Source organism: Ciconia boyciana, chromosome 10 (genome assembly GCF_034638445.1).
Source record: "Ciconia boyciana chromosome 10, ASM3463844v1, whole genome shotgun sequence".
In the NCBI taxonomy this organism is placed as follows: domain Eukaryota; kingdom Metazoa; phylum Chordata; class Aves; order Ciconiiformes; family Ciconiidae; genus Ciconia; species Ciconia boyciana.
The window spans coordinates 18564233-18575959 of NC_132943.1; the positions used below are offsets into that span (position 1 = coordinate 18564233).

At 63.1% G+C, this 11727-nt stretch overlaps 1 protein-coding gene across 1 annotated transcript; it reads right to left on the reverse strand.

The window, feature by feature from the left end:
• Positions 1 to 4969: 4969 nt before the first annotated feature.
• FEV (FEV transcription factor, ETS family member) lies at positions 4970 to 9135 on the reverse strand. Its single transcript, XM_072875045.1, has 3 exons — positions 9084 to 9135; positions 8023 to 8097; positions 4970 to 5481 (listed from the first exon to the last, which is right to left on the reverse strand). The coding sequence occupies exons 1-3, from the start codon at positions 9133 to 9135 to the stop codon at positions 4970 to 4972; spliced, it is 639 nt and encodes a 212-aa protein (XP_072731146.1).
• Positions 9136 to 11727: the final 2592 nt, after the last annotated feature.

Genomic DNA, 11727 nt, shown 5'->3' on the forward strand with positions numbered 1-11727 from the left:
GGAGATGGAAGAAAATGGCAGAGAGAGCATGAGGGGTCCTTGACTAAATTGGCTGATGAGAAATTTGTACCCAGGGAGGGGCTGGACAGCCATCGCAGGGTCTCAGCTGATGGGGGACGCATCTAGGCTGGGGTGGGAACCTGCAAGAGGCTTTGAGCTCTGCCTGTACCCAAGGTAGCCCAGTGGCAGGTATGAGACTGAGGGAGGTGGGACAGCAGACAGTTTGATCCTTGCTGTAGCCAAAACATGGCCTGTGGCATTGCCTGGCTGGTGGGTATGGGACTGAGGAGTACAGACTCGGGACAGTGCTGTGCCAAGAAGCTGGGGCAGGTGGAGAAGGGGAACCAGAAGCCTTGGAGCCCTGCTGTGATGGTTAATCCTTCTGCCACGGAGTCTGGCAGAGCGGAGGACCAGGGCTGCCTAGGCTGGGGCGTTACCTCTTGAGAGCTGAGCATGGAGGTTACCCTGTGCTGTGTCCCCTGCCTGTCTCATGGTCCTGTGTCACCCCTGAGGACGGGGCTCCTTGGGGCACAGCCAGGCAGCACCAAGCTGTGGCCCGGGGCAGTGGTGGGGAGCCTGGCCAGGGAGTGAGTGCCCCCTGGGCTGGACCGGGTGCTGCTCCCTCATCAGAAGTCCTGCATTAGAGCATAATCTGGCATTAGCGCATTAATCCAGTCCTCCCTGCTGCCCAGCCCCTGCCCTCAGCAGAGTCCGGCCCAAGGTCTCAGTGTACAGCTGGGCAGGAGCGGCACCAGGACACTGTCTCCCCGGCAGCCCTTGCCTGGGCACCAGAGAGCAGGCAGCAGCAGGGGCAAGGTTTGGGGCTTCATCCAGAGCATCCCTGTGTCTGGGGAGGGCAGCAAGCAAGGAATAAACCCAAAGTGTGCAAAGCTCCCCCCCCGGGTGCATCCAGGACCTGGGGGAAGAGAAGTCCAGGCCAGGGGGGTTTACGGTGGCAGTATGGCCCCAGCCCCACACACATTGGCAAGGGAGAAAGCAGCATCTTTTGGAAGCATCATGGTTGGTTCCTTGGAGGGGCTTCATGAGGGGTTTTGGAGCCCGGCTGCCTGCACCTGCAGGCTCCAGCTGAGCCACACTAAGTCACGAAGCGCTTTGCAGGGAGCCAGGCCAAGGGAAGGTGGCGTCTGGAGAGAGGATGTGAGTCAGCAACTTGGGGGGGGGGGGGGGCGAGCCGAGGAGCCATACAGAGAGGAGGAAATAGGTGGGAACTGGGAGAGCTGGAGGGGGAGCAGGGGTGGGCATGGAGGCAGCCCGCATCCCCCAGGGCAGACGTGACCTGGCTGTGCTGCGAAGGCTCTTCCCAGCATGAGAAATAAAGCAAGTGGCGATGTGGCTCTGCTAAAATAGGAGAGTGGCTACTCCATCCCCTCTCTGATCCCTTACTGTGGGGGTGGGAGGCTTTGGGGGAGTTGGAGGGGTCCCCTGCCATCCTGGCAAGAGGCTGAGGCCAAGGCAGGGCTCAATCCTGCCCTCTTGCCAGCTAAGCAAAGCCAGAGTCAAAGATACTTTTTTTTTTTTTTAAAGTAGGAAAAAAAACCTTCTGCCTTTAATCACAAGGCAGCAGAAGAAGCTGCCAGGCCACATGCACTGCTCCCTCGCTCTTCCCAGCGCAGGCTGAGGCCCTTTGGGACTGCATTCCCCCATCTCACCCTGGGCAAGGCACCCGAGGATTCCCCACAGGTAAGTCTGGAGCCCGTGGGTGCACTGGGTCCATGCACCCTGCTGCCAGCCACCTAGGACAGGCTCCCCACGCAGCTGGTGCACCCCCCTGTCAGGGACAGTGCAGCCCCATCAGCCCCCCGGGCTGGGCACCCCTGGTCGGGGCCAGGGACGATTCTCCACCGGGAGCCGTGCCGGGCTCGGCCCTGCTCGCCCATTGGCAGGATTTTGCTGCAGTCTGCTTTGAGCCGGCAGTTTTGGTGACTGAAGAAAACAGCGCTGCTGGCAGGCTGGGTCAGACGGGGCTCTGGGGAGGGGGGAGGCTGGGTTGGGTGGGAGGTGATGCTCTGTCCTCCCCTCCGGTAAGCACAACACGGGGTGGAGGGGCTGCTCCCAGTGGGGCCTGGGGATGGGAGCATCCTGAGTTGCCATGGTGACACCGGCTGCATCCTCAGGCAGGCGAGAGCATCGCTGGTGCAGTCCTGCACGGGTGTCCCCCCCTTCCCTCCTGGCTGCTGTCCCTGGGGAGTGCAGGGCTGGTTCCTGGCTTTTGGGGTGGCACTCTGGGGACAGAGCAGGGAGGCCATGCCAGGCGAGCTCAGAGCAGAGTGAAGCAAGCCCTCAGCTGCAGCCTGTTGCATCGGGGGTGTGTGGTGGTCCTCCCTCTCACAAAAAGAGAGGACCCTTTTTTAACTCCCCCCCTTTCCCCAGCATCTCCGGCCTCTGATCTAGCAGGGACCTGGATTGCAGGGCCGGGAACGAGGAGGGAGCTGGGCTCACCTGGGCTTCCCTGGTGCAGGCACTGGCAGAGGGACAGGAGGGGTAGGGAGTGGGATGGCGGGGGGAGAGCTAGTAGTGACCCACATCCCTTAATCCATGTCCCGCCCTGCGTCATGGTGTTACCTAAGCCCTGAAGCAGGCTCCCCCAGTGGGGGCACGGCCCCCTGCCCCGGCTCTGAGGGAGCCAGCTGTGGCCAGCCCCTCCATTTTGTCCTTGCAAGGCCAAGCTGGGGGGGGGGGTGTCTCCAGCCTGAGTGCTGATTGCATGGGGGTAACTACTCCTTTCCCCTGCACTTCACCTCCTGCCGTCCTTGGGGACCAGGCTGTGCAATGCTCAGGGACCCTGGAGGAAGGGACCCCCCCCAGTCCCTGCAGCTCCTTTCCCATACATGGGCTCCCCGCTGGCAGCATCAGGCCCCCCCACCCCACAGCCTGAGCCCTCACCAGAGGACACAGTGACATCAGATCTCCCTCCCTTAAGCTGATTAGGGCAGTGAGGGCACATCTGAGCAGATGCCACCAAGGCCTTGAGAGTGACCAGATCCTGGAGGGATGCAGAGGGGGCAGCACAGAGCTGCCTGATCTGGGGGGTGCAGGGAGAGGGATTGGGGGCTGACCACTCCCTCCGTGGGCTGGGTAATTGCATGGCACCCCCTACACAGCCGATCTGATCCCGGCTGTAAGCCTGGCCCCCAGCCCTGGCACCCTGGACCTCCGATGGGGGTAGGATAGGGAGCACAGTCCCAAGTGGGGGGCAGGCAGAGGGCAGCCCCTGAGCCCACAGCAGCCACCACAGGCACCAGTGGATCTGTGGGCATGTTCCTGAAGCTGGGCAAGCAGTGCTTTCCTGCTCACCCCTGCATCAATGTCATACATGAGCCTGGCCCCACGGCTCGGGACCTCCCTGCTCCTGGCACAGCACAGCCCAGCAGGGACACCCGCTGCAGGATCAGGCTGTGTTGGGCCCAGTGCGTTGCCCTGAGCTGGTTGCACAGGGCTCTGTGGGTCATGAGAGATCTGGCTCCTGGCATCCCAGATTCACCTGGATGATGGCAGGGTGGCAGACATCCCACCAGGCCAATTGCATCTCCTCTTTGCCTCCGGCTGCCACATCCCCTTGCCAGCCTGGGAACAGGGTATACGGCTTCCCTGGAGGGGTGTTTCAAGAAGCCCAGAGGTTTCCAGCTCTGCCCTATCTTTTGGGGGCTGTATGAGCCAGAGGTGATGCCTGGAGAAAAGGTGATGCAGCAGACTGGCCGTATCCTCCCCACCCTAGCCCTGCAGGTGCTCTGGCTCGGATAGGAGGGGATTTGCTGGGTGGTTTCCCTTCTCACCAGCCCCCTGCAGACGAGAGAGGACACAGATCACAGCACCTCTCTGTTTTATTGAAGACCAATCCCTCCCCCCAGCCAGCACAGAGCCCAGCACGCCCAGCTCTTCTGCATCCACTGGGCCAAAGTCCTGCTCCAGAGGATGGAGGCACCTCCTTGGACTCGGGGGGAGAGACCCAGGGCTGCCCCTCAGTGCCCGGGGCTCCCAGCCCTGCTGTCATCCCTTCTCCTGCTTCACCTCCCACCCAGCCTTGTCCGTGGGGATGTCCCCACCCACGGAGGGTATCCCATCAAGCCCTGCATGTGAGGGGCTAAAGCCACAGTAAAACTGGAGCATTAAACCTGGAAGTGACCAGCAGGACACAGGCTCATGGGCAGGGAGCTGGGGACGGTACCACTCTGTGGCATAGTCCTCGGGCACTGGGGAGAGGGCAGAGTTACAGAGGCCAGGCTCTGCTGCCTCCAGGCTCTGGCCTTGCCCTGAGGGCTGGCAGTGCCCCCCACCCCTGCTCCCAGCACTGCCAACCCCGGAGTTCTGCCCTTGGCAGGAATTAACCCATGAAGGGCATCTGCTCTCCAGGCCAAGGCTTCTCCTGAAGTCTGGAGGAAGCCACCATCGGCAGGAGGTGTAAGAGGGATGGAGGAAAGGAAGGCTTTGGAGACAAAGGTGGGGGACCAAGGAGTGGCAAGGAGGGTTGCCTTTCCCTGCCCCTGCACAGTGGGACCCTCACCCATGGACACAGCTGCCCTGGGGCCCCAGCTCCTGACTCCTCTCTGCAGGGAGAGGGGAGAGCAGGCACAGGCTGGGGGCAGAGCTAAGGACGTTCATGGGGTGGGCAGCATGTTGCAAAGGAAAGGGGGGGTACGGTCCCTGCCAGGAGGAGAGACCATGGTTTTTCCTTCCATTCACACCCTGTTTTAGGTATCCACATCCGTTCCCAGGATCATGGATCCCTCCTCACCCCAAATTTAGATGGCTTCTCTTCTCCAGCCACCCACATCAGGGAACCAGCCCAGCTACCCTGCAAGCACCCCTCGCCCCCCACCCCGCCACTCTCCAAATCTAAAAGGGGGCAACTGAGAGCAGGGCACGATCCCACCCACCCCATCCCTCCCTGCCGAGCTCCACAGCCCCACGCTGCCGGGGACGGGGAGGTCTGCCTGGTGTGGCTGAGCCTCTAATGGTAATGGTTGTTCATGTTGTTGAGGTGGGAGGCTGCCATGGCGCTGAATGGGGCAGAGGGCTGGAGCCCGTGCCCGGGGTAGAGGGACGGGCTGGAGCCAGGCCAGTAGGAGAAGCTGGCCGGCGTCACTCCCGAGGTCATGAGGTTGAGTTTGGAGATGCCCGAGAAGGGCAGCGGGGCCAGGTTGCCCTGAAATTTGTAGAGGGTGTGATCGGGGGTGGCTGGCTGGCACACCTGCGCCAGCCCGTGGAAGTCGAACTTGTAGGCGTAGCGCTTGCCGTGGACCTTGGTCATGATGTTCTTGTCGTAGTAGTAGCGCAGCGCCCGGCTCAGCTTGTCGTAATTCATGTTGGGTTTGCTCTTCCGCTCGCCCCAGCGCCGTGCCACCTCATCAGGGTCGATCAGCTTGAACTCCCCGTTCGTGCCTTCCCAGGCGATGCAGTTCAGGTTGGCCCGGTCCGAGAGCAGCTCCAGCAGGAACTGCCACAGCTGGATCTGCCCACTGCCTGCAAGGCCAGGCCCCAGAGAGGTTAAAGCTCCCTCTCAGGGCACAAGGAGCGGGGCAGGATGTGTCTCGGTCTCCTCAACCCCGCCTGCTATGTTGCTCCCTCCCGGACCCAGGTTTCAGATGCACCTCCTTGCATCTTACCTGCTCTAGAGAAACAGAAGATGGTAACGAGGTCATGCCTCCTTTGCGGCATGCCTACCCCATCCTGCGCCCAAGCAAGAGGAGGAGAGGACCCCTGCTCCTCAGGACAGGGGTCCTGAGGATAGGAGTGCTGAGAGGTTGGAGTGCTCAGATAGGAGTGCTCAGAGGTCAACACAGGCTACAGTGGGTCTGGATCCAGGCTCCCCACATCCCTCCTGCCCTCATTCACACGCCACTGAGATGAATACCTGCTCATTTGTGTGAGGGTCTGGTCTGCTGCTTTGATCTGCAGCCCCAGGAAGGAGGTATCTTGGCAGTACCCAGATCTATCCCAGCACCAATATTTCCCACTGCCACCTCCGCTTGAAACTCGGCTGGTGTCACAGCACAGCCCCTACCCATCTCTAGGGGCACTGTGCCCTGCAAGGATGTCTCCATGGTGAGCTGAGTCGGGGTGCAACACTGCTCTGACCTGCACCCCTGCCAGGTGCAGGCAGGTGTAGGGGAAGGAGAGACCAGGACAGGGCAGGACCTGCTGTGGCTTTGAATCAGGCACCAATGTTCCTTATTTCCAGAGGAAAACTGTCCTCTCTGAGCCATGGCCATTGCACCCGCAGCTTGCACTGAGGAGCACCCTTGGTAGGTGCCCGAGATGCCCCTGTGCCAGGCTGTGCACACACAGGAGCCTGGCACACCTGGACACACCCATGGTGAGGCACAAGGACAGGCTCCACCGCGTCTGGCCAGAGGTCACGAGAGGACAGGGTCCCTGGACCTTAGGGTGAGGGGCAGTCCCACCTCTGGGATCCAGCCACCCTGCAGAGCAGCCCCGCACTTACCTAGACCCCCCACACTCCCCCACAGTCCCTCCCAAGCAGCGCCCCCTGCACATCCCTGCTCCCAACCCCGGCCCTTGCAGCACAGGCTCTTCCCATGGCAGAGGAAGTGTCTTTGCATTTCATCCTCCTCCCTCTGCTTTTCTGCCACTATTTCGTCTAAAGGTGCTTGGATCCCATACAGAGGTTTAGCACCCATGACCCCTGCAGCAGGCAGTCCCACAGCTCAGCTATGTTTCCCACAAAGAAACACCTTGTCTTGTTTGCTTCGCACCCACCTATTTTATCTGGTGTCCCCCAATTATTGCTCTGGAAGAAGCAGGGAACAGCCGTTCCCCATCCATCCCTATTCCACCAAAGCTTGCTCAGGCATCCCGATCCAGAAAGACCAGCCCAGGTCTTTCCAAGGTATTGTATTTCCAAATACCCATGCTGGGGCCGAGATGGGGGATCTCTCCTCTCTAGGGTACATCCGCAGCCCTCGCCTCTTCTCCATCCCCGCAGCCCCCACCCTGAGCTCCTGCTATCCCCCACCCATGGGGTTCCCCACCCCATGCAAGGAGGGCAGGGGGGTGTTGGGGGGTGCAGCTGGCTGGGATGGCGAGGTTCAATCCTGCCTGCCACAGGGTGCTACGCTGCAGCACCCGGCAGCTCCCTGAGGAAACCTCCAGGAATCCAAAAAGGTCCTTCTCAAGGCAGTGCAGTGCGCAGAGGACGGCTGGGGCAGAGTCCGCAGTGCAGAGGCAAAAGGGCCCCCCCGGTCCCAGCTTTACCCCCCCTCCCACCCCTAAACCAGGGCTCCCCTTTTCCTGCTCAGAGCACCCTCTGACCCCTGTCTCCTTGCCAGGCAGGCAAGCTACATGGCCCAAACCCCACGGCGCTGGCCCCATATCTGCCCCATGACCAGCCCTGCTGTGCTCCCCAGCAGGCTCCAGGCTGCTCCCTGGCCAGCCCTTGGCCGATCCCCGGGATCCCTGGGCGGCTTTACCCGGACGAATGGCTCCGGCTCCCGGGGATCCGCCATCTCCCGGCCGACCCCTGCCCTGACCGAGCCCCAGCCCTGCACCGGCATCTCCCTCCCGGGTGGTATCCCAGCTCATTCCCCCGCTCCCAGGCACGGGTCCCCCGAGCCCGGAATAGCCCCCCCAGCTCCCGGGCTGGCTGGCAGCTCCCTCCCCGTCAGATATCCCCAGAGCACCGAGGGGACCCGAGCCGGGACCCCGCACCCGCCCGGACCCATTGCGGGGCTCCGGGGGGCCGGGGGCGCTGGGCACCCCGCTCCCCTCCACTGCAACGGGACGGCGGCTCCCGGCCCTCGGGGCTCGGCCGCTCTGCCGGTGGGTGCTGGCGGCGGGATGCTCCCAGCCCGAGCCGCCCGCAGCACCAGGGAGCGGGGATCCACAGTGGCTGTGTCCCGCGTGGGCAGTGCCCGGCACACGGACGGGAAGGGGTCCCCGACGGCTGCGGGACGGGGGAGGGTGCGTGTGCCCCGGGGTTTCCCCGCTCCGGGTGGGCCGGGGGCAGCAGGGCCGGTCCCGGGGCAGGGGCAGCGGTGCTCTTACCTTTCTGCACGCCCGGGCTGAGGGACCCCCACGCCTGGCTTTTGCCGTCTTTGAACAAAGTTTCCCCGACTGGATCTGGGGGTGAAAAAGGGGCGCGGGTGGGGTGCGGGGGGGGGCCCGGGCCAGGCGGGACCGCGACCCCCCGGCGCCCACCCGCGGGCAGCCTCCCCGCAGCCCCCGGCCGCTCCCCCTCGCCTGCCCCGCCGCCGCTGCGAAGCCAGGAAACGCGTCCAGGAAAAAGGAAATCCGATTTCCGACCGAGCCGGGGAAGCTTTTAAATAGGAATAGAAGATCCCACGGGCTGGGGTAGGGAGGAGAGAGGGAGAGAGGGAGAGAGCTGCGGGGCAGGGGGAGAGGGAGAGGAGGCAGGTGGGGTGGGAGGATGGGGGGCAGGAGCGGCGGGTGGAAGGAAGGATGAGTGTCGGTGTTTGGGGAGCGGATGGCTGGGGAAAGGAGAGAGAGATGGAGAGGTGGATGGAAGGCAGGCAGGAGAGATGGGTGGGTGGATGGATGGGTAGATGGAGGGAAGGATAAGAAGAAGGAGGGAAGGAAGGGCGAGAGATGGAAGGATGGAAGGAAGGGCAGGTAATGGGTAAGACAGTGGAAGAGTGGGCTGATGGAAGGGACGGAGGGTTGATGGAGGGGATGGCCGGTAGCAGGGACAGAAAGAGGGACAGAGGGACAGGTGGGTGGGTTGGAAGGATGGATGGAAGCACAGGGGAAGGGTGGGTGGGTGGAAGGATGGCTTGGAAGGACAGAAAGGTGGATGGAGGGATGGAAGGACAGGGGGACGGTGGGCGGATGAAGGATGGAAGGGAGGACGGGTGTGCGGGCGTGGAAGGCTGCGAGGGCGGCTGGAAGGAAGGAGGAAGGGATGGTTGGGGGGCTGGAAGGCAGGAAGGGAGGATGGACGGAGGGAGAGGGGAAGGCAGCGTGAGTGCTGGAGGGAGACGGGGCAGAGAAGGGCCCCAGGACAGCGGCGGGACAGGGTGGGCGGGGGCCGGGGTGCTGTGCGGTGCACGGCGCTGCGGCGGGGCAGCAGCCGGGGGGTCCGCCCGTACCTGGCAGGTACATGTTGAGCAGCAGTGGCACCGCTCCGGCGCCGTGTCTCATGGCAGCTGTGGGGGCGGCCCGCAGGCTGCATGTTTTAATATTCCTGCCCCTATTATTATTATTATTATTCCACTTTATCAGGGAGCAGCTGATGGCGAATAAATGGCAGCGGGACGGGCAGGGGACGGGCAGGGGCCGGGGGAGGCGGGGGGGGAGTTTCCAGGCAACTCGCAGGGGCTCGGGGCCCCGGCTCCAGCAATTTCCTCCGCTGTAATTAAAGCGGGCGCTGCCCCCCCCCGCTATCGGGTCCGCATCAGACTTTAATCACGGCCGCGGGTTTCTATGGAGAGAGGCTCGGGCCGCTTCCTGCCTCTTCCGCCTCCTTAACTCTTCGCAAACACGGCGCTGCCATCCCAGCTGGGAGCGGGCTCGGACACTGCCTGGAGACCGCCCGGGCCCGGCCTCCCACCACCGCCAACCAGCATCCCAGTCCCCGACCCGCACGGCTGGCCGGCGGGCACGGTGGTCCCCACGCTGCCGGCATCGCCCGGGCCCTCTGCATCTCACCACACGGCATCGTCTCGCCTGCCTCCGTCCCTCCGAGCCACCCACGCTGCCGGCCGTGGGGCTCCCTGCCTGCTCCTTCCCCAGCTCCAGGGTCCTCGGCACAGTCCTGGGGTCTCCTTGCAGCTCCCAGAGCCCTGGGGTGGGGCAGTTGTGTCCCCACCTGTCCCTCCAGCTCCGGGACCCCAATGCTGAGATCCCTTTACAGTACCCAGAGCTCCGGGGTGGGTAAGTGCATCTCTAGTGGTTGCTGGCACCAGGACGTACCACAGCTCTGCCACCTCCCCGGCTTCTCTGTGCCCTTCTGGACAGTACCTGCCTCGGGAAGGGTTAAGCCTGTGGCCATCCTGGGGTCCCCAGCCCTGTCCCGATCTCTTGCCCATCTTTATTAGGACCTGTAGAAGCTGGGTGACCCCCAACACCCACCCAAACCTGCATGGCCCCATCTCCACCAGCTTGTCCTGGGCAGCCCTGGGTGTTGTGAAGACGGGAGGGCAATCCGGGGAGAAACTTGTAACAGGGAAAGGGTCTGGGGTGATCTCAGCTCCCAAAAGACACATCTGGCCAGGTTTTTCCCCATCACCCATGGCTCCAGCTGCTACATGCAGCTGCGGGGTGCCAGCAGAGGGTCTGCTCTTGGCCGTCGGGACAGAGCCATCAAAGAGCTCTTCGGTGCCTCCGCCAGCACCCCACAGCTTGAGGCAGCCAGGCAGCATGCCAGCAGCGGGCACCAGCTCTGCTCCACGAGTCCGACGTTGTACAGCCAAGCCGCCCATCAGCCCATGACCTCTCCTGCGGTGTTTCATTGATGTCTAGCTCTCATGCCGGACTTAGCCAAATTTCTTGAAAGTGGTCATCACGAGACGTGAATCCAATGGAAACCAGGATATGGCCATGCCAGACCCACTGTTATTATTTATACTGCAGCCAAAATGTGCCCTGCATAAGAAGATGCAGTCCACCAGGACCAACGCTCAGCCGGGGTGCCACAGCCCAGGGCGGCTGGTGGCTCCTCCTGGGTGGGGGTGTCCAAAGGGTTTAGGAAACAGGGAGTCCCATGGGTGCCAAGCTGGGCTCCGGGTGCTCCACCCCTGCTGCCTATCTCCACTGGGGACAGAGAGCAGATGCTGCTGGGGGGAGACGGGAGCAGAGCCCATGGTACTCCCCTACCAATTCCCCACCAATCCTGTTTGGATTTAACAGCCTTTAAAAAGCTTCTCTTCCCCCAGCTTGTCCCCTGAGCTCTCCTGAGCCCTGCAGTGGGGTCTCCCAGCTCTGTACAGGAGAACAGCCCTGGCTGATTCCCCCATCCCTCTCCTCCCCAACCCCCCAAGTGCAGCTCTCCCAGCAGCGGCTCCACAGCCTCCCAGACTTGCTTTCGCTGCCTGAGTCACTGGAACACACCGCAGGCAACGGAAAACAAGCCCCGGAGACAGCGGGGTGAGGTGGGGAGGGGGCCAGACCCATCGAGCCCCCCTCCCCTTGGCAGCCCTGGTGACCAGGGTCTTCCTCCAGCAAACCTGCATGGCAGAGGGCAGAGACGGGGGGGTTCTGGGCTGAGGGACCAGAGTCCCAGAGTGGACTCATCAGCCCAGAGGGGGGGAAACAGTTTGGGATCAGCCTGAGAAGCAGGGTTAGGGCTGCAGGAGCTGGAGATGGGGGGCACTGGGGCTGGATACTCCTGGGTCCCTGAGAAAGCCAGTGGGGGGGGGCTTACAGTGGGGTGTGAGGGGACTGGGGGCTTTGGGAGACCTGGGGGCTGAGGGGTGCAGAGGGGCAGGGAGCGTGGAGTCCCAGGGGCTGGGGAGCCCTGTGCCTGTGCAGAGCTTTGGGGACCTGAGCGATGTGACCCCAGGTTCATGGGGGAGCTGGGGCAGACCCACAGGATGGGGGGGGCAGGGTGCACGAGGAATCCAGGGAACAGGGGCCCAGGTCCATGGGGGAGCCAGGGAATGGGGTTTCAGGTCCAAGGGCGATCTGGGAGATGAGGGTTCAGGTCTGTGGGGCTCCAGGGGACAGAGCCCAGACACGTGGAGCACCCAGCTGGCAGCAGCAGAAGGTCTCTCTGGCTGCAAGCAGGCAGCTTGC